Here is a 24,946-nt window from a genome sequence, read left to right on the forward strand (position 1 = left end):
TAAAAAGAGACAAGACAGTCCTACCCACAAGAAAAGTCCATAGCTTTCACTAGCCTCGAACGAGTCATGATGAGACGGACTTCTCCAGCAAAATGGAGCTACCCTGGGAGCCTGAGAAGGAAACAATCAAAAGTCAGGGAGTCTTAATTCAACCTGCAACAAGGCCAGGCTAAAAGACAGTCCTGGGAGGAGTGGAAGGGTCAAATGCTGACAAGCCCAAGTCAGCAGGAGGCTTGGCCCAGGCAGTGAACTTCATAACCTCACCTTCAGTGATGGGGAGAACACCCCATCAACTGAGAATAACTGGAGTTTGATAGCTCTGAGTCTAAGGTCACTGGGTAGATCAACCTCTAGAGCCACCAATCTGCCATGAAGTTCACTGCTGTATGTCTATGAATATTGAAGCTCCAGAAGACTGAGATAGACAGACAGATATTATTCAGTATGCTGACTAATGTTTAAAAGTCTGAAGACACGTCCACTTGCACAGATGTCAGGGTTGTGGCGCTTCCCTCAATCTCAACACAATTGAAAAACATGCTCAGCTAGAACATTAGCCACTCTGGGGGATACCTGTGGAGCATCTCAGTGGAGAATCTCAGGAGAGTGGGAGAACCTGCCCAACACACAAACTGCAAAGCTAGGTGGGGCCAACAGTGGGCCCTGGTACGCAAAGACCGGAAGCTACTAAATGAGGACAGCTCTGCTGGACATCAGCTGCTTGGACAGGCTGGACACCAGCACAGTCATAGGTAAGACAAGAGGCAACAAACCTAACTGTAAAAACCTAGCAGTCTCCAGTTTTGGGAAATGAGAAAGAGGCCATTCTAACAGTTCATCTTTTTTCTTTTCCCCCAATTGTTTTTCTTTTTTCTGTCTTCAAAGCCCAGGGCCAGCTAGCCTGGCTTTTCTCAGCAGTAAACTACTACAAAACAGACTTTGCCCAAACAAGGAGGAAGAAGCAGACCAACAGTTCATCCTCTGACAATCATGTGCATGCCCCCCCACACACACACAGAGAAATGTTTAAAAAGGGCTGGAGAAGGACGAGGTAGCTAAGTGGTTAAGGTGATGGACTGTTAAGAAGGGCTGAAGAAGCCGGGCGTGGTGGCGCACGCCTTTAATCCCAGCACTTGGGAGGCAGAGGTAGGAGGATCACTGAGAGTTCGAAGCCACCCTGAGAATACATAGTGAATTCCAGGTCAGCCTGAGCTAGAGTGAAACCCTACCTTAGAAAACCAAAAAAAAAAAAAGAAAGAAAAAAAGAGCTGAAGAGATCGCTCAGCAGCTGAGAGCACTTCTGGGTTCTGGGGCTGGAGAGGTGGCTCAAGGGTTAAGGCACTGGTCTAACAAAGCCTAATGACCTGTGTTCAAATCCCTAGTTCCCACATAAAGCCAGATGCACAAAGTAATGCAAACATCTGGAGTTTGTAGTGGCTGGAGTCCCTTCCATCCCCATATTCTCTTTCCCTCTCACATCTTTGCAAATAAATTAGGACTTACTGTGCAAGCATCAGGGCCTGAGAAGGTCTAAGACAACACTCAAGTCCAATCTCCAATATCTACATAAATAGCTGGGCATGGCTAAGAACATCTGCAACCCAAGACTCATAGAGGAGCAGAGATCAGAGAATTACCAGGGCTTGCAGGAGGAAGTGGGAAGGGATGGTAATCTCTGGTATCAGTAAGAGATTTTGGCTCAAGTAAAAAACAGGTAAGAAGAGAGATGGAGTAGGGACACCTAACACTGCCCTCCAGTCAACACAGGCAAGCACACACAGCTACAAGGAGAGTGCATGGGGCATTACATGAGCACATACATGTGCATACACACCACATTACATACGCAACCAAAAAAAGTTGCTGGAGGATTCCGGAATGGCATAAGGTGGAGGAGGGAAATGAATAAATGAGGAATAATGGCACATATGTAAGAAGATGCCATGAAATCTATGGCTTGGTATGCAAACCTAAAAACTCAATATGAAAAAGAATGGATCTCCACAACACAGTAAAAGTCATTTATGACAAACTCCATAGCTGACAACATACTCAGTGATGAAAGCTGAAAACTTCTTCCAAGATTTGGAAGACAAGGATATCTACTTTTTATTGACAATCTACATATACATACACGATATGTCATGATCATAATCCCCTCCGACCATCCTTCATCTTCCCTCCACTGAATCCTTTCCTTTGTTTCCAACTAGCCCCTGTTCTACTTTGATGTCATTAATTTTCCCCTTCTATTATGCAGGTCTTGTCTAGGTAGTGTCAGCCACTGTGAGGGACGGACATCTACTTGTACCATCTCTGTTCAACCTGGCAGCAGAAGTCCTTGCCAGGGGAATTAAGTTAATAAAGAGATTATCAAACTAATATCACTCAGCCAATATCAGAGCCAGGATGTGAAGAAAGACAATTTGGCTCAAGTGAGGACACATGGATTTAATTAAATAATTTGGCTCCAAGTTCCCCACCATCAATTCACCCTACCATTTAAAGGACTTTAAAAGTAGTTTGGAGCTGGGTGTGGTGGTGCACGCCTTTAATCTCAGCACTTGGGAGGCAAATGTAGGAGGATCACCATGAGTTTGAGGTCACCCTAAGACTACAGAGTGAATTTCAGGTCAGCCTGCACTAAAGCGAGACCCTACCTCAAAAACTAAAAATAAAAGTAGCCTGGAGCCGGGTGTGGTGGTGCATGCCTTTAATCCCAGTACTTGGGAGGCAGAGGTAGGTGGATCACCATGAGTTCGAGGCCACCCTGAGACTACATAGTGAATTCCAGGTCAGTCTGGACTAGAGTGAGACCCTACCTCAAAAAAAAAAAAAAAAAAGTAGCTTGGTACACAGGTTTCAACCTTCCTTCTCCCCCATTGTGAGAAAAACTCCACATTAAATATGCACGCCTTGGATTGATATTTAATGTCTCCTGCAATCTGGACTCTACTGACTCCCAACTCCATCACTGAGCACCAGATTACATAAACAATCTAGTCTATTCTGGGCTAATAATGACCTCTTGTGGTCAGTGAAGAAAGCATTTTTCCTCCCACATAATGATATAATGCTCAAACTTTAAAAAGTGCATTCAAAGGGCATGGGGGGAGCTATTGTAATACATTGCTGATTTTGACTCAGTAAGGATGGAGCTAATGTTTGTATGCCTCACCAACTCCCAGGTGATCCTATGCTCCCAATCTGTGGGTCACACCTGGAGTAGCTAGGCTCTTTATTATCTGTTCCCACTTGCAAACAGGCATTGTGGATATTTTCTACTCCCTTTCATCAGTCACAGCTTTCTCTACTTTGATTTCATTTAGACCTCCTTCTCTGCATTTTCCTGCACTCTTGTGGTTCTTCGTAGCTGAGGCGGGAGGGGGGACGGGGATGGGGAAATCTAATTCTGTTTGCATCTGTGTCAAATTATACCTAACTAGCTAAAGAAGGAAGGACTGCTTTCATGTGCCCCTTCTTTCTCTCATTCAATAAAGAACAGTGCCAAGTTTCGATTTCTGGGCTGGAGAGATGGCTTATCAGTTAAGCGCTTGCTTGTGAAGCCTAAGGACCCTGGTTGGAGGCTCAATTCCCCAGGACCCACGTAAGACAGATGCACAAGGGGGTGCACACGTCTGGAGTTCGTTTGCAATGACTGGAGGCCCTAGCATGCCCATTCTGTCTCTCTCTCTCTATCTGCCTCTTTCTGTGTCTGTTACTCTCAAATAAATAAATAACTTTTTTTTTAAAAAAAAAAAAAAGAGGGTTAGCAATCTCTATCACTACCTCCAAGACTCAGGGACTATTGTGGAAGAGGTGGTGGGAAGAATGTAAGAGCCAAAAGAGGTGAAGGACTTCTTACAACACTGCCTTCCAGATAGACACAAAGTGGCCTTGACATTCATGACCTCACAGAGGCTGACCCTACCTACTACATAAAAATCTGTAAATATGGGGGGGGGGATGGTGACATCAAAATGGAAGAGAAACTAGTTAGAAAGAAGGGATTCAATGGAGGGGGGAGTTGAGAGGAAGAAAAAGGAGGGTGGTGAGAAGGGATTCTGACCATGACATGTTTATATTTATGAAAGTTGTCAACAGAAAGTTTTCAACACAGCCATAAATCCTACTCAGAAGAATGTCAAGATTTTCTAGACTGCTACCCATTTTTCTCCGTATCACCTTATTTTATATAAGCTATTGTTCTTTTTTTAAATTTTTTTCAGTTTTATTTATTTATTTGAGAGTGACAGAGAAAGAGGCAGAGAGAGAGAGAGAGAGAAAGAATGGGCGCGCCAAGGCTTCCAGCCACTGCAAACGAACTCCAGACGTGTGCGCCCCCTGTGCATCTGGCTAACGTGGGTCCTGGGGAATCGAGCCTCGAACCGGGGTCCTTCGGCTTCACAGGCAAGCGCTTAACCACTAAGCCATCTCTCCAGCCCTTATATAAGCTATTTTTCAAAGAAAATAATGTCTGAGAAAGAGTCTTTTGCTTGTAAGCACTATCGCTGAGTTATGTGTCAACACTTTCATGTCACTAGCATACACGAAAAATAGGTACCGGGCTGGAGAAATGGCTTAGTGGTTAAGGCATTTGCCTGTGAAACCAAAGGATCCAGATTCAATTCCCCAGGACCCACGTAAGCCAGATGCACAAGAGGCATATGCATCTGAAGTTTTTCAGTGGCTAGAGGACCTAGCATGCCCATTCTCTCTCTTTGCTTGCAAATAAATTTTTAAAAATTTAAAGAAAAAGTAGGTACCATTTTAACAGTTAAGTAATAATAATTAAAAAAAAAAACCACTGCCATAAAACACAACTATTAAATCCCAGCTAGAGCAATGAATAGAGGTGCATGCTGTAATCCAGCACTCAGGAGGCTGAGAAAGGAGGATCGTAAATTCGAGGACAGAGTGGGATGCAGTGAGTCCCAAACCAGGCTGACCTACATATTAAGTCTGTTTCAGAAACAATAAATGAATGACTAGATAGATAAGTAAAACAACCCACCCACCCACCCACCAGGCTATATCGGTGCTTTCTCGAAGGCAAGATTACTTGGCATTTAAAAGAGATAAACTAAGACTTTCTCCTTCATAGACAGGCAAGGAGAACCGGTTATAAAACTGACTTTCTCCTGGCCGCAAACAAGTTAACTCGCTGCACGGCCCTTCTCACTCTGAGCCATCGTCCTCACTGAATCGATATCGATTCAATTTCACATATTCGGGTGTGTGTGGGGGTGCAATTTCCAGCACCCAGCCTGCGAGGAGGACTCGGAACCTGAGCCGTCTGGAGCGAAGCCTCTCCGGCCTCGCCTGGGGGACCCCTGCACCGCGGGCCAGACGGCGGCAAGTACCGGTCTGCGGACGTCTTTTTGGAGGGCTCCGGCAGCATCCTACACTCCCGCTGCAGCGCTGCGATCTCCGCCTCCAAGGCGCGCACTTCGTTCCACTGGGGATCCATCGCCCTGGGCACCCGAAGCGCCAGCCCGAGCCGCAGACGCCGACTGCTCCGGCCGCGGGCTCCTCAGTCTGACACTTCAAACCCGGCGCGCGCTCCCGGAGCCGACCATTTGGCAGCTCAAATCACAGGGGGGGAGGAGCCAGAGCTGCGCGCGTCCGTTCCCACCCTCAGACGATCCTGTGGCCTTCACGTCTCTTCAGAAGTTGTCTTAATTGTCTTCAAACAGTCTCAATTATTTTGAATATTATTTCGTTCCAACTCGAGGGCCAAGCGCTGGGCACCAACCTCCGCTCCCCCCCCCCACGGCTATTACAACCTTGGAGTCACCCTAACTGACGTCATTGAAGAGGCGGTTCCGGGGAAAACCCTGAGGAGAGTCTCTTTAGTTTTCTTCCGCTACCTCACTTCCGCCCACCCAATCTAGAATTCAGTGGACACGGCGAAGGTGATTCCTGTCCGCAGAAATTCAGAATTTTATTTTGCAGACGTCGAGGAAGAGGAGGCGGAAGACCTTGCGGTATTCTGAAAGAAGGGAGGCGGAATAAAGAGCCTTCGGGGACTGAGTGTGTCAACGGAACCTTAGGAGGCCGGGTTGGACGCCGTGTGGGAAGGAAGAGGAGATGCGCCTGCTGGCACTTCGGACTGGGAAGTTAAAGGCGACCCACGCTGGCTTTTAGGAGTCCAAGTGGTGAGGAGTGGATTCGTGTTGGGAGTTGATGGGGCTGGCTGTTCAATCTAGCTTTTCCCTTTTTGGAATCTTCTCTCAGAAGCCGGGTGGGTAGGCTGGGGACGGAGACTGTCAGGAAAAGTTGCGCTGTAACTCTCCCCCACACTGAATGCTTTTGCTGTGGGCTCCTGGCCATGCTTTGAGAGGGACCTCAATCTGTCATTGCTCCGGGTAAGGCTGGACGAGAGCTAAGCACGTGCTGGACGCTAAACAAAATGAGAGATGGGGATGTGCGACCTCGGTACACATGGAAAACTTTTCCAGCAACCTTAGTACTATCAAGTCAGGAGTATCCAGGTTCGTCAAGTAAACCTAGTTTATGATCCTCGCCACTAGTATTTTCCTCTCCTGCTCCTCAAAATATATACATACATGCACACACACACACACGCACATGTATACACACATACATATATATAATGTAGGAATGTAGTGTAAGAAGGACAGTTTATCTCAGCCTTCTGCCTAAACAGTATTTGCAGAGATTTTTATTGTGCCCTAATACTGTAACTTCAGAAATTGCTTACTTCTCTCATGAGTGTGGTGATCCAGGATGGAAACATGCTTTTATTCTTTACAATACTATATTTGTCTGGTGATTGTTAAAGAAAAGAAATGAGCGCTGGAGAGAGGGCTTAGCGGTTAAGGTGTAGGACCCAGGTTCCATTCTCCAGGTCCCACGTAAGCCAGAAAAGATGCACATGGTGGCACATGCGTCTAGAGTTCGTTTGCAGTGGCTAGAAACCCTGGCGTGCCCATTCTCTCTCTATATATAAAAATAAACCTTAAAAGGAAAGAAAAGAAATGAATATGAGTAAATCAAAGGCAAACAACACAATGTGAAGAGGAAAAGACGGAGTAACTAATTGTTTACAGAGAAAGCATCTTCCTGTGTGTGTTCCAATGCTGATGTAGGGCTTGAACAAAATCTCCAGGAGTACAATTTGGAAGCAATGCATTAGAAAGTGAAAAGTAGAGCCAAAATACTAATTTGGCACAGAAGTTTCAGGAGAAGGAGTTGTGTTAAATTGATGAAGAACTGTGAGGAGGAAACAATTCTTTACAGAAACGTGTTTTTTTTTTTTTTTCCAACTTGAACACACCAGGTATATGCCCAGCCTTCAATGAAAGCCAACAGAGAAACAAAGCGCCTTTTTGTGGGAGGCCTTGGTGAGGCCATTTCTAAAACAGACTTACAAAATCAGTTCAGCAGATTTGGAGATGTTTCAGATGTGGAAATCATTACTCGGAAAGATGAACAAGGTAATTTACTATATGTGCTGCTGAAATGAACACAAACAAGGTAATTTAAAATCCTTCACTAGGTGATAAAGGCAGACATAATTCAGGGTAAGTCTCACAAAGTAAACTAATTATAGTGATGACTGTTAGTTCTAAACACTGAAAATGATATGTGGTACCCTAGAGGTATTACATAGGATGTGGACCTTGACCAAAATTAATTTGTAAAATCTGAGAGATCCTGAAACATTTGATTTAGAAACATCTTTACTTTCAGTTTTCAGAGTTAACATTCTTTTTTTAAGTATTTATTGGGCTGGGGAGATGCCTTAGCAGTTAAAGGTGCTTGCTTGCAAAGCCAGACACCCCAGGTTTGATTCTCTAGTACCCATATAAAGCCAGTTGCAGAGTGGCACATGCATCTGGAGTTTGTTTGCAATGGCTAGAGGCCCTGGCACACCCAGTCCATCATTCTCTCTGCTTGCAAATAAATAAACATGTTTTTTTTTAAAAAAAGAGAGCTGGAGAGATGGTTGGGGGTTAAAAATGCTTGCTTGCAAGGCCTAAGAGCTGGGGTTTGATTCCCCAGTACCCATGTAAATAGCCAGAGGTACAGAGTAGCACATGAGTCTGGAGTTTCTTTGCAATGGCTAGAGACCCTGGCACACCCAGTCCTTTCTCTCTGCTTGTAAATAAGTAAATTGTTTTTTTTTAAAAAAAGATAGAGCTGGAGAGATGGTTTAGGGGTTAAAAGTGCTTGCTTGCAAGCCCTAAGAGCTGGGGTTTGATTCCCCAGTACCCATGTAAAGTCAGATGCACAAAGTGGTGCATACAGGAGGCCTTGGCATGCCCCTTCTCTCCCTCTTTCTTAAATAAATATCTGTATATTGGTTCTTTGTGGTATGAGCTCACTCTAGCCAGGCTGATCTGGAATTCACTGTGTAGTCTCATACTGGCCTCAAAATCATGGCGATCCTTCCACCCTGCCTCCCAAGTGTTGGGATTAAGGGTGTGCACTGCTACTTGTGGCTCTTAAAAATAAATTTAAAAATATATTTATCTTCCTGTGTGCCCACATGCAGGGTCTCTTGCTGCTGCAAACAAACACCAGACACTTTTGCATCCCACTTATGTGGATGGCTTGGGAATTGAACTTGGACCAGTTTTGTAGTCAAGTATCTTTTACTGCTGAGCCATCTTTGCAGCCCTTTCAGAGTTAACTTTCTAACATTAACATCCTGTTAAGTAGACTATCAGTAACATACAATCGAGATGTGTCCTTAGCTGATTACTTGAGGTGTTTTTCTTCTTCCTTTTTTTTTTAAATCTTTTAATTTATTAATTATTTTTTTTCCTTTGGCTTTTCGAGATAGGGTCTCACTCAGGCCCATGCTGACCTGGAATTCACTATGTAGTCTCAGGGTGGCTTCGAACTCACGGCAATTCTCCTACCTCAGCCTCCTGAGTACTGGGATATTTTTTTTTAATTATTTATATATTTGCACAAATGTGTGTGTATGTATACATGATTCATGATTGCTAGGGTCTCTTGCTGCTACAATTGGATGCCTTTTCAGCTTTATGTAGGTGGGTCACTGGGAAATCAAACTAGCAGATTTTGCAAGGAAGCACTTTTAACTAATGAGCCATCGCCCCAGGCCCTCAGGATCATTTTCTTTTGGAGTATTATAATAATCATGAGAAAAATGCAGTCTTGCTGGGTGTGGTGGCTGATGTCTATAACCCCAGTAATCAGGAAACTGAGTTAGGAGGATACCCTGAGTTTGAGGCCAGTCTGGGCTACAGAGGGAACTCCAGTAATACCTGGGTTTGAGTGAAACTCTGCTTCAAAAAAACAGAACAAGGGGCTGGGGAGATAGCACAGCTGTCAAAGACACTTGCTTGCAAAACCTGCCAGCCCCAGTTCAATTGCCATAGTACCCACATAAAGCCAACAGAGGCCCTGACATGCCTGCCCCTCACGCACTATCTCTCTCTCCCCTTTGCAAGTAATTACATTAAAAAAAAATAAATAAATTCATAGGAGCTGGGTGCATGCCTTTAATTTCAGTACTCAGGAGGCCAAGATAGGAGAATCATTGTGAGTTTGAGGACAACCTGAGACTACATGGTGAATTCCAGGTCTGCATGGGCCAGAGTGAGATCCTACTCAAATAAAATAAAATAAAATAAAATAAAATAAAATAAAATAAAATAAAATAAAATAAAATAAGGTAGTGTAAAGAATTTTAAAGAAATACAGTCTTTCTGAGCAGTGAGAAATAAACAAGGTTTGTCTTTGAGTGAATGCATTTCTGAGAACTCATCTTTTAAACTTGGAGAGCTAATCCTGCTTATATTCTCTGAATAAGAAAATAAACATTTTTTGTTGTTCTTTTTAGGAAACGCACAGAAAGTCTTTGCATATATTAACATCAGTATAGCAGAAGCAGACCTCAAAAAATGTAAGATTGTCATATATTTTCTATACTTTTTTTTTTAATCAGTTGGTGTTACTGTGTAACTTGGACTAAATTTGATCCTAAATCTAAGCCTCAGTAGGCACTTGTGAGTCATATAGATGGACAACCCCAATGAAGAGAATTCTGTTACCCTACATCTCAGATTTACATTCATTCTGTTTGTGTTAGCAGACATGTAGCATACTAGCAGGTTTCCTTAAAGACGAGTATTTTTTCAATGATTTGGACAAAGGACCCAGAATTTCATAGAAACCGCCCATTGAATATGATGCTAAGTCTGTCCTTTCCTTGGGCAGCTAATCTTTGTCATTAAAGGACATTTATTATAGGTCATTTATTAGAGGATATTAGAATATGACCTTGTAAGACCATATCTTTGAAACTGTGATATTGTTTGTTATGAGATGTAATGCTGAAGATGAATGGTAACTTTCAATGAAGAAGTTAAGGGAGATAATTTATTTAATATTGAAGCAGTAATATCTTCCAATGGCTTGAAAATTAAAGCAAAGGACACTGAAAAGTAAGTAAAAGGAACATGTTGTTAGATGGTTATTAGTCTTTTACAGTTTTATTTGCAGAAAGAATATTGATCACTAAGAAAGCATTTGTGACAAATAAGTTATGGTTAAGAACATACCAGTTCTGTTGTGTTGACTTGTAATAGTTTATTTGACGACTTACTTATGTGGTAAAAGCAAAAGGCAATGCTTGGCTCATAATATTACTATAAAGATTAAGCTGAATAATGCAAGTATACTTAGTAAAGTATCTGCCACATGGGAGATTCTATTAGCAGGTTTGCATTGCTGGCAGAAAACACTGGAGCAAATCAGTTTGTGGGGGGGAAAAGTTTACTTTGGTTTACCAAACTCAAGGAGAAGCTTCATGATGGCAGGGGAAAACAACAGCATGAGCAGAGGGTGGACATCACCTCCTGACCAACATTAGGCAGACAATATCAGCAGGAGAGTGTGCCAAACACTGGCAAGAAGAAACTGGCTATAACACCCATAAGCCTGCCCCCAGCAATACACTGCCTCCAGGAGGTGTTAATTCCCAAATCTCCATGAGCTGGGAACCTAGCATTCAGAACACCGAAGTTTATGGGAGACACCTCAATCAAGCCACTACATGGTCATATTAAAGAAGTGATAGTAGATTTTTTTCAAATCAACTAAGATATAACAGTTCACACAGCTCAGTCACTAATTATTTGTTTATATGTTCTGCAGTGACTATTGATATGAGGTGAAATATAAAAGTAATTCCAAAATATCCTCTGATTTACCCTGAAAAAATTTCATTGTTTCTTTGTTGCAGTGTGGAAAATAACATAATACTAAATAATGCACTTTCTGACATGAATGTATAAAAGTTGCAAATGAATTTTGCTTTACAGTTTATACATTTTTTTCTCATTTTAATATTTAAATAACTGAGATATGGGCCATAAGAAACCTGCTAAGTGGTCAGGATAAGACAAGAACCTAGGGCATCTCTCATTAGGTCATGTTTTCTTCCTTCTGCTTTCTCGGTATTTTCTTTGTTACATTAAAAAAGTAAAAATAGCCAGGTGTGGTGGCACACGCCTTTAATCCCAGCACTCGGGAGGCAGAGGTAGGAGCATTGCCATAAGTTCAAGGCCACCCTGAGACTACAGAGTGAATTCCAGGTCAGCCTGAGCTAGAGTGAGACCCTAACTCAAAAAGTAAATAAAGAGGGCTGGAGAGATGGCTTAGCGGTTAAGCGCTTGCCTGTGAAGCCTAAGGACCCCGGTTCGAGGCTCGGTTCCCCAGGTCCCACGTTAGCCAGATGCACAAGGGGCCACACGCGTCTGGAGTTCGTTTGCAGAGGCTGGAGGCCCTGGCACGCCCATTCTTTCTCTCTCCCTCTATCTGTCTTTCTCTCTGTGTCTGTCTCTCTCAAATAAATAAATAAAATCAAAACTGGGTTGGAGATGACTTAGTGGTTACGGTGCTTGCCTGCAAAGTCAAAAGACCCAGGTTCGATTCCCCAGGAACCATGTAAGCCAGTTGCACAAGGAGGCACATTTGTCTGGAGATCTTTGCAGTGGCTGGAGGCCCTGGTGCACCCATTCTCTCTTTCTGTCTATCTGTCCCTCTCTTTCTAACAAATATAAATAAATAAGAAAGGGAAAAATAATCAACATAGCCAGGTGTGTTGGCCGAAGCCTTCAATCCCAGCACATGGGAGGCAAAGACAGGATTGCCATGAGTTGGAGGCCACCCTGAGACTACATAGTGAATTCCAGGTCAGCCTGTACTAGAGTGAGACCCTACCTCGAAAAGCCAAAAAGTGAAAATACAAACAGCCTACTTTTTCTTGCTATTAAATACATTGGAAAAGCATTTGCTGAAGTACAGTTTTTTTTTAAGTGATTTTTTTTTGTTTTTATTTTGACTTATTTATGAGCAACAGACAGAGAAAAAGGGAGAGGGAGAGAGAGAATGGGTGTGCCAGGGCCTCCAGCCACTGCAAATGAATGCCAGATGCATGTGCCCCTTTGAGCATCTGGCTAACGTGAGTCCTGGGGAATCGAGCCTCGAACCAGGGTCCTTAGGATTCACAGGCAAGCGCTTAACCACTAAGCCATCTCTCCAGCCCTGAAGTACAGTTTTAAATTACTATGTACTTACAAAATCCTTTGCGTTATAGGTATGTCTATGTTAAATAAAACAAAATGGAAAGGTGGAACACTACAAATTCAGCTAGCAAAAGAAAGTTTTTTACACAGGTAAGATTTGCCTCACATGGATTTAAACACCATTGCTTTGTATTGTAGATGATTTTATAAACTCACCTAAATTATTTGAAATTATCAAGCAAAATATTACTAGCAAATTCATACGTTTCATGAGATCTCAGCTCTTTCATCCCAGGCTCCACAGTAAAAGAACTGCATTTACATGTGAATGTACTAAGAGATACATATATTTCTATATAAATAAATAAGTAAATAAATATGTGTGTGTATATATACTTTTTTTTTTATTTATTTGTTTGTCTTGAGGTAGGGTCTCACTCTAGCCCAGGCCAATTTGGAACTCACTCTGTAGTCTCAAGCTGGCCTCAAACTCACAGTGATCCTTCCATTGCCTCCTGAGTACTGGGATTAAAGATATGTGCCACCACACAATCAATGTATTTTGTTTGTTTTTGAGGTAGGGTCTCACTATAGCCCAAACTAGCCTGGAACTCTGTCAAGCTAATCTTTTCCCCCTGAAAAATTAACTTAGTTACCTTGCCTCAAGAGGAGTGGGAAGATTAGTTTCAGAACTTTGCAAATAAGAAAGATTGAAGTATGTATGAATGGAAGGACTGAGTATTTAACACAGTAGTAGAGGGCTTAACTGTCATGTAGGAGGCCCTGGATTTGACATGAGAAACACACACAAAGAATATGTCAGTAGAGTTTAGGGTCTTTGGTCTCTGCCACAAAGGGGAAATGTCTGAAGCAGAGTTGGAGTGTGATGGGGAGAATAACAGAATCAGCAGAGAAGCTTCTATGCTTAATTGTGTATTATTCATTTGTCTACAACAGGGGACTGGTCAATAATTACAGACTTATGTAAGGTGTGTAATACAGTGATGATGTCAAAGTCAGTGGATCTGTTGGAAAAAGAATACCCAACTGTACCTATAGGATTACCCAGATTGCATTTCAAATGTTCGTTTTTTATGTTGATATTTAGAATGAAGCTAAAGTAGACAAACTTAACAGCAAAATATTGGATGGTGGTGGTGCACACCTTTAATCTCAGCACATAGGAGGCAGAGATAGGAGGATCACCATGAGTTCGAGGCTACTCTGAGACTACGTAGTGAATTCCAGGTCAGCCTGGGCTAGAGTGTGACCCTACCTTGAAAAACAAAACAAACTATATGTGTGTATGGATTTATGATGAAAACTCTTTTTTCTTTGCATTTCTGTGTGTTCCAGTTATTTGATAATGAAAGTGCTTTGTGTGTTCAGAAAAAAATGGTATGAGCCATTATGCTGTTAACAAAGTAGCTTTGTTTTACTTTGGTTTTTAATACTAAAAGCTGCTTTTGGGCTCACATTGGGTAACCTGAAGGGTCATAGCCATTTGGCATGGTTGATTATTTTAACCTTTTGTTCACGTGTCCTTTAATTCAGATTGGCCCAAGAGAGAGAGGAAGCTAAAGCAAGGAGAGGCAAGGCAGACACCACCCTGTCAGAAAAGGCGGGGGGAGCACCTTTCCATATGAGAGCAGTGCCTGGAACGGAAGTGCCAGGACATAAGGTGAGTCTCCTGTAGAGCCCAAGCCAGACCTGTGCACCTGAGACCATGTGGCTTCAGTGTCACATCCAAAGCCAGTTGCTTCTTCTCCTTTGAAGTGGTTAGCATATAGATTGTGGTTGTGATTTTCTACGAGTCTTATGTAAACACAGGCTTCCCAACATTTTATTTTTTTAATTTATTTTAAAATATTTTGTCTATTTATTTGAGAGAGTGGCAGATAAGAGAGAGAGAGAATGGGTGTGCCAGGGCCTCTAATTACTGCAAAGGAACTCCAGATGCATGTGCCACCTTGTGTATCTGGCTTTACATAGGTACTGGGGATCAAACCTGGGTCCTTTGGCTTTGCAAGCAAACATCTTAACTGCTAAGCCAACTCATCAGCTCCCCCCCCCCAAACATTATATAGTGAGAAAATAAAACCCAGGTGGAGACTGTCTCCAAAAGGACAAAGGTGGTAGGAAGGTCCCAAGTTTGCATTTTTTAAAATAGCTGGTACTTTGTTTTTTAAGCTGGTACTTTTCATGTAATATTCTTTATGATATTTTTGGAATTCCTCTTTCTTTCCTCTCATATTTTTTTCTCTTTTACATCTTTTATATCATATTTGGAAAACTAAACTCAGCAGTGATAATTGCCCATTGTGAGTTCAACTTTAACAAAATTATATTTATTTACATTTGTGACATTTTGTTTACATTTGTTTATATTTTGACTTTTTTTCTTTCAGAATTGGGTTGTAAGTAAGTTTGGAAGAGTCTTACCTGTTCTTCACCTGAAGAATCAACATAAACGTAAAATATCCTTTGGTTAGCATCTCAGCAATTATTTCTCACAGTGATGCATGCTTGCAGATAAGCTTTTAGTTGTTTAATAGTTTATATTTCACCACTTTAGGCAAGGTAAGATCTACTTACCTATGTATGTAAAGCAATCAAAGAATAAGAGCCTGAGACTACATAGTGAATTCCAGGTCAGCCTGGGCTAAAGTGAGACCCTACCTTAAAAAAAACAAAAAAGAAAGAAAAGAATAAGAGAATGTCATAAGATTTTGCACAATTAAGTAAAGTGAATGATGAGTTTTTTGAATTGATAGGAAAGTGATAGGGTAAAGTGGTCCTAAAAAGAAAGTAAGAGAATAGTGAGTAGAGGAGAATGGAGCCCAAAATAAGCAAATTCTGATGCCTGTTTCATGAAGTTGGGTATCTGAAATCTTGAGAAGCTCATGTCACTGGCTTCTGTATGGAAAAAGTATAGATGTAGTATAGTGGGTTTGCTATAATATATATATAATACACATTTGTGTGTGTGTGTGTGTGTGTGTGTGTGTGTGTGTGTATAATTTGTTTGTTTGTTTGTTTTTCAAGGTAGGGTCTCGCTGTAGCTCAGGTTGACCTGGAATTCACTATGTAGTCTCAGGCTGGCCTCGAACTCACGACTATCCTCCTACCTCTACTTCCCGAGTGCTGGGATTAAAGGCTTGCACCACCACTCCCGGCTGTAATTTTTATATTTAATCCAAGTAATTTCTGCCAACTAATTGTGAAGGTACTTCAGTTTCATAGACCCTGGATGGCTCCTAAGCAGAATACTCATTTTGTTCAATGGGAAATTATGAGAGTAAGATGAACTGAATAACTTGCTCAAGATTAATCAGTTTATTTGTTTTATTTTATTTTTTTCTTTTTGTTTGTTTCATCAGATTGTTGGGTTTCCCTAATGCCTCTTGCTTTGACTTTGTTCCTTGACTCTGAGTAACATTATGAAATATGATCCATCAAAATACTGCCACAACCTAAAGGAGATAGGGGAGGATTTTCCAAATACTGTTCCCATAGCTAGTCTCACTTGGGAATTGGAAGGAGGCAATGATCCTATGAGTAAGAAACGTCGAGGGGAGTTCTCTGACTTTCATGGCCCTCCCAAGAAGATCATAAAAGTGCAAAAGGGCGTAGATTCTGCTGAGTCGAAGGGTTCTAATCCAAATTCAAGGACTAGTAGTGTAATGAAGAATAACACATTGACCCAGCAACAGGCTGCACAAAAAACAGCATGTGATTCCGTTACTCCTAAATCACTCATACCCCATTCCATTTCTCAGAAACTGAAAAATCTACTTTTCCAGACTTCTGGCTTTGAATCTGTGTGGAAGAGAAATAGCATGTCTGATGATGACCTTGATTCTGAAGATGAATTAAGAATGATGATTTCAGAAGAGGAAAACTTACAGAGAACTGGACATTCCTCAGTAAATGAATCTGAAAATGACCCCTTTGAAGTTGTAAGGGATAATTTCAAATCAGATATTCACAAACATCATACTTTAACACAATTAGGCACCAGTAATATCTCCTCTTATGTTAGCAACAATATAGGAAATGACTCTGAGTATGACTCAGGCGATACAGATGAAATTATTGCAATGAAAAAACACTTTGGTAATGTCAAGAACTGTGCAGAATTGTCACAAACAGAAAAGTCTATAAACAAGAAAACTTCTTTGAAAAAGAAAGAGCTTTCTAATAATTGTGCCAAAGTACAAAAAACAAAAACCAACACAGAATCAGTCCTCAGTCGTGGAGTAAAATCTCCGAGTCGTCAGTCTCCGTCTGACTCCAGCACTAGTGACGGTGAGGAGTCGGAAGGAGATGAAGAGTACAAAGCCATGGTGAAAAACTGTCCTCGGGTCACTCTTACTCTAGCTGACTTGGAACAGTTGGCCTGCAGTGACCAGGAGATGCCAGGAAAAGATACTGAGATTGATGGTCTGCAAACCCCCGAGCCCTGTGAGCTTGACAGAACCTCCAAAACCCCCAAGACACCTCGTGGCCGAAAGTGCATTTGTCCAGAGGAGATTGTGGCTTCCCTTTTAGAGGAAGAGAACGGTTATGAGAACTCAAAATCAAAGGAAAACAACTTAAAGCCAAAATTTCAGGCATTCAAGGGACTAGGCTGTCTCTATGGAAAGGAATCCGTGGAAGAACCTTTGAAAGAGACAGTTGCTTTTAATAATATTAATGGGCATCAGAGTTCATTGACACATGCCAGGCCCAGTAGCATTTCTGTAGAAAATGGATCCCCATGTGCTGATGGCTCAAGCAAACTGACTTCATGCCAACCTGCAAAGAAGGTGAACAGCCCAGACCACCTTCAGCGGCACAAAAAGCAGGACTGTAAGTTAGAGTCCTCTAGCTGCTCTGCAAAGGGAAGCAAAGATTCTGCTTTGTGTCTGTTGCCATTAAAGAGTAAAAAATCCCTAAGTATTAGTGCAGAGACTCCCAGAATAGACTTTGACAAAGATACTACAATTAGAGACACTTCGGAGGAAGAGAAGACTGACTCCAGCAGCCCCACACCTGCTGAGATACCACCAAAGGTCTGTCCTAGGAAAGACGTTCAGAAAAGCACAGATGATTTCTCACCTTCTATTAGAAATGCGTCAGATGTGAATGCTAAAGATAAGCATGCTAAAGACAATCAGAAGCGTTTGGCAGCCTTGGAAGCGAGGCAGAAAGCCAGAGAAATGCGGAAGAAGCTGGTACATGAAGCACTGGCAAATTTGGTGAGTGTGTTTCTATCCTATGGATTTATCAAAATTACTCTGAGTCTGAATTTTCATTTCTCATGAAGGTACGTATATGCCCATGGAGCGCATCGTCTTCTTAGCATTTGCCACTTTTATGTTTTGTGTTCTTAAGTTAGAAACTTTGTTTTTTCAAGATAAGGTCTTGCTTTAGCCCAGGCTGACTTGGAATTCACTATGTAATCTCAGGCTAGCCCCAAACTCACAGCAATCCTCCTACCTCTCCCTCCCAAGTGCTGGGGTTAAACGTGTGTGTCATCACACCTAGCCAAGTTGGACAGTTTTTTCACCTCAAATATTTAGTATGTCCTAAAGGAAATGAAATTAAACTTTTAATGTTGTCTGAAAGCATTTTAAATTTATCTAAAATTTTATTCAGCACCTCATTAGGAAACTAGAACTGACAATGTAATTTATGTCTTGCTGGCATTTACTATAATGTGACTTTGTTCCTCCATCAGTTGAGTCTACCTTTAAATGCTAGATTCACAGAATGAGAATGATGGTTCTGACTCCCATGCAGCTATTAGCTTACAGGTGGCAGGCAGGCAGTCATAATTCAGTCCCATGGAATACCAAATCCATCTGGCATTTTTAGCCTGAGCTGAATAATTTGAAGGGATAAGTTAGACTTACATAAAGGTAAAAGAACAGGAAGGATGAGGAAAGATGTTCTTAGAAAAAGGGAGCCACTTGCCTCAAAGTATGTGTTTTCAGTGAGACCAATATTGTAGAGTGTAGTATGGCAAATCAGTCTTCAGTGATACTAAGGGGTGAGTCATGCACAGGCTGCACAAGTGCAACTTCACCTGTTAAACTGTGAAAAGCTGAAAATTTTTAATCAAGGCATTGAAGATCAGTTGTACATTTTGGAACAGGAGTTGACATTACAATACACAGGGCATCCAGCTGGAATAATTTTTAATATGTAACGGGCAGTCTAAAGTGTTTGTTCTGTGGCCCATTATGGATAAAGTTTGTCAGCCTCTCTTAGAGATTCTTCAGACCATGGTGAAAACATTTAATGGGTCATACCTGGAACCAGGAAGAGCCTTTTGGATGTCAGGGGTCCACAACCAAGGCAATGATGGTTTGTATGACACCCAAAAGGTGAAATTAATAGGGTTTGGTGGTCACTGGATACACAAAGTAATCTTGGTGGCTCACATCTGTGGACCCAACACTTGGGAGACTGAGGTAGGAGGATTGCCATGAGTTTGAGACCAGCCTGAATTGGAGTGAAACTGCCTCCAAAAAAAGGAATCCTGAGTTTCTGTTTGGGAAAAATAGCAAATGATATTGGCAGTCACTGGATAAGGAAGAGGACAAGAAGGAGATACAGCAAGAGAAAGAGAATGGTTGTGGACATGCTTGGTGTGAAATTGGGTTGTCATAAAATGATGTTTTTGATGCCTCACTAGGATGGTCATCCAGAGGACAAGCCAACGCACATTGTCTTCGCTTCTGATGGTGAGAGTGACTCAGAGGACACATCTACTCAAGAGCAAAGCTGTCCAGGAGAAGAGCTAGTAAAAGTAAGATCTTCCAGATACCCCTGTAAACTCTGATCTCTTCTGCTGAGGGCCACTAAGTCACCAACTTGGCTTTGAAGGTGGTCATGTGTTTAAATGTGAGCACACATGCCGTGGTGTGCATGTGGAGCTCTGAGGACCATGTCAAGGGTCACTTCTCAGTTGGAGGCAAGATTTCTCGTCCACCGTGGTATTTGCCAAGCAACCTGGCCCATGAACTTCTGAGCCACTCTTCTATGTCCCGCTTCCCTTCTCACTGTAGACACACTGGGATTAAAGATGTTCATACTGGGCTGGAGAGATGGCTTAGCGGTTAAGCGCTTGCCTGTGAAGCCTAAGGACCCCGGTTCGAGGCTCGGTTCCCCAGGTCCCATGTTAGCCAGATGCACAAGGGGGCACACGCGTCTGGAGTTCGTTTGCAGAGGCTGGAAGCCCTGGCGTGCCCATTCTCTCTCTCTCTCCCTCTATCTGTCTTTCTCTCTGTGTCTGTCGCTCTCAAATAAATAAATAAATAATTTAAAAAAAAACTTTAAAAAAAAAAAAAAAAAGATGTTCATACTCAGGTTGGCTCAGCAGTTCAGGCACTTACCTGCAAAGCCTAAGGACCCAGGTTCAGTTCCCCAGTACCCACATAAACTCAGATGCATAAGGTGGCGCATGCATCTGGTGTTCATTTCAGCAGCTGGAGGTCCTGGCATGTCCATTCTCTCTCTCTCACTGCTTTCAAATAAAGAATTAAAAAAAAAATAGATGTTCATATTATAGAATCTGGATATTTTTATGAGGGTTCTGGAAATCCAAACTGATTGTTCAGTAAGTGCTGTTATCTGCTGAGCCATCTCCCCAACCTGACTTTGAACTTTGAGTTCTTGTGCATCAGGGTGGGGTTATGGATGCATATAAGTCCATTTCTGCCTATTGCATAACAAGAACTCCACACAACTGCAAGTTCTGCATGAACTCCTCCTGAGAGCTACAGAGACCCAAGGTTGTCTCAAAACACCACACACCAAGGTGATAGGGTCTTAGAGATTTTTTCCCACATGAACCCATGTTTTCTACATTACCTGCAAAGTCACATCAGTGTTCATGAGAGACTTCAGGGAATGTTCTTATGTGTAATAATTGCTCCTCAAATCCAGATAGCACTGTGGAGCATCTGGTTTAATGATCCAAGAGACTCTTTGGAGATCTCCGAGTCAGAAGTCTTGTTGACCTACCAGTCACTTGTTCCTGATAGATACATCTGAGTTGTTGGGTTTTATTTATTTATTTATTTGTGTTTTGTTTTGTTTTTTTCAAAGGTAGGGTCTCACCCTGCCCAGGCTGCCTAGAATTCACTCTGTAGTCTAAGGGTGGCCTTGACCACAGCCATCCTCCTGCTTCTGCTTCCTGGGTGCTGGGAATAAAAGTGTGCACCACCACGCCTGGCTAAGTTGTTGGTTTTTAAATGTACAAAGAAGATTATGTATGAAGGAGATGCTGATTGCCTCAGCATTTGTAACCATTTTGTTTTTGTCTGTTAGCAGGAGTCCATGGCAAAGACATCTGGGAAGCTGTTTGACAGCAGTGAGGATGAGGAATCTGGTTCCGAGGATGATGATGACAGGTTCAAAATTAAACCTCAGTTTGAGGGCAGAGCTGGCCAGAAGGTTAGTGAAAACTGAAAATAGAGAATGGTAGTAACATTCACTTCTGGTTTCGGGGAGACTTGAAGACTCTTTAGAAACAATTCCTGAGGAATGTGATGATCAGTTGTGTCCACTCTTTGTCACGCAGCTCATGAATTTACAGTCGCAGTTTGGAAGTGATGAAAGATTCCGAATGGACTCTCGATTTCTAGAGAGTGACAGTGAAGAGGAGCAGGAAGGTAATTGCTTTGTTGTCCTAACAGTTCTGATGTGAGAAATCGTTCAGTGTTCCTCCTTCATGTGACACATAAGGAAACTGAGCCCCAGATGTTGAATTAAAGTCGTGATCGTTTAGCTAATAGTGCCTAAGTTTCTTTGTACGTACTTTCTGGTTTTTCGAGGTAGTGTCTCCTTCTAGTCCAGAGGCTAAGCTAGAATTCATGATGTAGCCTCTGAGTGGTCTAAAAATCACAGATGATCCTCCTGTGCCTCCTGAGTGCTGGGATTAAAGACATGTGCCACCACACTTGGCTAAAATAGGTTCAAAAAATTTTTTTTATTTGTTTACTTATTTATTTGAGAGAGAGAGAAAGAGGCAGATATAAAGAGATTGGGAACTCCAGGTCCTCTAGCCACTGCAAACAAACTTCAGACACGTGTGCCACTTTGTGCATCTGGCTTACATGGGTACTGGGGAATTGACCCTGGGTCCTTAGGCTTTACAAGCAAGTACTTCAACTGCTAAGTCATCTCTTCAGCTCTTGATTTCCCCCCCCCCCTCTCTCTAACCAGCAAGCAACTCTGTATCGTTCCCAGTGATTAATGGTACTTTTATCCTTTGGGCCATTAGACATGGAACCTCTGTTTTACTCATTTCCTCCCCAACATGTTTTATTCATTTGTTTGAGGTAGTCCAGTCTGGCCTCAAACTCACTATGTGGCCTAGGATGACTTTGAACTTTTGGTCTTTCTACCTTCATTTTATAAGACTTGGGATTAGACGTGTGCAGCGCCACACCCACCCTTCTTTCTAATCTCTCTTCTCTCCCCACCCCCTAGGTAGTGTTTTAAGTAGCACAGGCTGACTTGGAATTCTCTATAGTCCCAGGCAGTGCTCCTACCTGAACAGACTGAAGCTTGTCATCTTAAGAAATATCAGGGAGAGGGGTGGCTGGAGAGTTGGCTTAGTGATTAAGGTGCTTGCCTGCAAAGCCAAAGGACCTAGGTTCAATTCCCCAGGACCCATGTAAGCCAGATGCACAAGGTGGCACATGTATCTGGAGTTCATTTGCAGTGGCTAGAGGCCCTTGCATACCCATTTCCTCACTCTTTCCCTCTTTCTACCTCTATCTCTCAAATACATAAAAAATAAATATTTTTAAAAGGAAAAAAAAAAATACAAGGGGAGGGGAGGGGAGGCTGGAGAGATAGCTAAGATGGTTAAGACATTTGCCTGTGAAGCCTAAGGACCCAGGTTCAATTCTCCAGGACCCACATAAGCCAGGTGCACAAAGTAGTGCATGTGTCTGGAGTTCGTTTGCAGTGGGTGGAGGCCCTGGTATGCCCATTCTCTTTCTCTGTCTGCCCCCCCTTCAAAATAAGTAAATAAATAAAATTAAATTTAAAAAAAAATAAATATCAGGGGCTGGGAAGATTTCTCAGTGGTTAAAGGCATTGCTTATAAAGCTTATTGGGCAAGGTTTGATCCCCTAGTACCCATGTAAAGCCAGACACAAAAGGTAGCACATTCATCCAGCTTTTTTTTTTTTTTTTTAACAATATCTAGAGGCACTAGCACACCCATACACAGGACTTGCAAATAAGTAAATTTCAAATTGTACATATTATTTGTTGTGTGAGGTGGCTTATACCTTTAATCCCGGCACTCAGGAAGCACAGAGAATTCAAAGCCAGCTTGAGACCACTGCCTGAGCTAGAGCAAGACCCTACCTTGAAAACCAAAAAATGAATCAATCTATCTCAAAGCTGGACATGATGGCCCGCACTCTTAATCCCAGTACTCTGGAAGCTGAGGTAGGAGGATCACTGTGAGTTCAAGGCCAGCTTAGCAAGAGAATGAGTTCTAACTTGGTTTTGAGACCTTGCCTCAAAACAAAACAAAACAAAAAATATCAGAGTCTATAATCACTTTAGTTTTAAATTAGTATCTTACTATGTTCTATTCTTCAAATTTTACTTAAAAAACTTTATACTTGCCATTGAAGCCATTAAATCTAGATGTCATTTTCACAATGACAGATAAAAGTAGGGTGTCTTAATTCTAAGTTTGTCTTGGCATGAAGTTTTGAAGATAGGGAAATTAGCAAAATGAGGTCAAAGTTTTCCTTTAATTTGATGTACTTTGAACATGTTAGGTGTTTATTGTATTTGATAATTGAGATTTCTCAAGCTGTGTTTGTCAAGAGACTACTAGTTATCTTTGTCCTTCAAGAGGTAAATGAAGATACAAATGCAGAGGAAGATGAGCTTGCTGCGGAAAGAAAGAAAACCCTGAATGTTGCACAAAGTGTTTTGAACATCAACTTGAACAATGCTACAAGCAAAGGATCAGCACCTGCTAAGAAATTTAAGTATGTTTTATGTTCTGTCCTCTAATGTATTTTCCTTTGTTGTAGATGCCTTTTTGAATTCAGTTTAAAGTTTTTGTTGTTGTTGTTGTTTTGGTTTTTTTTTTTTTTTTTTGGTTTTCGAGGTAAGGTCTCACTCTAGCCCAGGCTGACCTGGAATTCACTATGGAGTCTCAGGGTGGCCTCGAACTCACGGTGATCCTCCTACCTCTGCCTCCCGATTAAAGATTTTAAAGATATATTATTTGTTGTGTGAGGTGGCTTATACCTTTAATCCCAGCACTCAGGAAGCACAGATAATTCAAAGCCAGCTTGAGACCACTGCCTGAGCTAGAGCAAGACCCTACCTTGAAAACCAAAAAATGAATCAATCTATCTCAAAGCTGGACATGATGGCCCGCACTCTCGGGATTAAAGGCATGCGCCACCACGCCTGGCTCAGTTTAAAGTTTTTGATTTTGTTTTATTTCATTTTGTTTTTCAGTGCTAACAATATAACCCAGGGCCTTACATTTGTTAGTCACTTGCTCTACCACTGACTACCTCCAGTCCAGCTGGATGAGCAGATGTCAACATGCATCAGACTTTGTAAAATATCCTTACCTTTGATCAAGTGCTTCACTTTAAGAAACTAATTTTAAGTACCGTGTTTACAGAGCTATTCTAACAGCATTGCTTGTATTAAGTAATTAGAAATAAGTTTAAGTATTAATTATAAAACTATTTAACTATAAATACAGCTCTTGGAAAATTTCAAATGTGTATTTACTGGGCAGCTTGGTGAGCATAGTATGTGTATTTAGAGAAGCTAGAGTGTACCAGGATCCAGCTTCTAACCACCAACATGTGACCAATTCTCTATACCTCAATCCAACCCATTTTCCTCATTGAAATATTTTCTGCAGTGTCTGTTCCAGATAATAAGTCATTTGTATTTGCCTATATATGTTTAAACTATTTATTTTTTGTAAATTTTTTTTTAATGGGAGAGAGAGAGAGAGAGAATTGGCACACCAGGACATTTAGCCACTGCAATTGAACTCCAGACACATGTGCCACTTTGTGCACATGTGCGACCTTATGCTTGTGTCATCTTGTGTGTCTGGCTTATGTGGGATCTGGAGAGTCAAACATTGGTCCTTAGGATTTGCGGGCAACCACCTTAACTGCTAAGCCATCTCTTCAACCCATAAACTATTCATTTATTTATTTTTAATTTATTTACTTGGGTATGTTGTGGCCACATGTGTTATAATATGTGTGTAGTAGTCAGAGGGCCACTTTCTTTGTGACAGGGTCTGTTGCCACTGCAAATGAATATATCACTAGCTGGTCTGCACGGTTCAGATTCTCCTGGCTCTGTCTCTCATTGTCCTACTCTTGAATCATAGATGCGTGCAACGC

General features: G+C 41.8%; 2 protein-coding genes across 5 annotated transcripts in view; one reads left to right on the plus strand and one right to left on the minus strand.

The window, feature by feature from the left end:
• LOC101606926 (centromere protein P) overlaps positions 1 to 5,515 on the minus strand; it is a 227,992-nt gene extending 222,477 nt beyond the window's left edge. The window contains exon 1 of the mRNA XM_045130337.1: positions 5,364 to 5,515. Coding sequence (XP_044986272.1) covers positions 5,364 to 5,470 — 107 coding nt within the window. The 5' untranslated portion in view covers positions 5,471 to 5,515. The remainder of the gene's footprint in view (positions 1 to 5,363) is intronic.
• A 377-nt stretch (positions 5,516 to 5,892) lies between these two features.
• Positions 5,893 to 24,946, plus strand: part of Nol8 (nucleolar protein 8) — a 28,689-nt gene continuing 9,635 nt past the window's right edge. The window contains exons 1-11 of one of the 4 annotated variants that reach the window (XM_045130042.1): positions 5,893 to 6,158; positions 7,304 to 7,460; positions 9,842 to 9,904; positions 12,602 to 12,680; positions 14,085 to 14,211; positions 14,939 to 15,007; positions 15,968 to 17,770; positions 19,213 to 19,326; positions 20,850 to 20,975; positions 21,103 to 21,193; positions 23,407 to 23,545. In XM_045130042.1, coding sequence (XP_044985977.1) covers positions 7,322 to 7,460; positions 9,842 to 9,904; positions 12,602 to 12,680; positions 14,085 to 14,211; positions 14,939 to 15,007; positions 15,968 to 17,770; positions 19,213 to 19,326; positions 20,850 to 20,975; positions 21,103 to 21,193; positions 23,407 to 23,545 — 2,750 coding nt within the window. In that variant the 5' untranslated portion in view covers positions 5,893 to 6,158; positions 7,304 to 7,321. The other 3 variants (XM_045130045.1, XM_045130043.1, XM_045130044.1) reach the window with 3 other exon arrangements.

This window comes from Jaculus jaculus, chromosome 11 (genome assembly GCF_020740685.1).
Source record: "Jaculus jaculus isolate mJacJac1 chromosome 11, mJacJac1.mat.Y.cur, whole genome shotgun sequence".
Taxonomy (NCBI): domain Eukaryota; kingdom Metazoa; phylum Chordata; class Mammalia; order Rodentia; family Dipodidae; genus Jaculus; species Jaculus jaculus.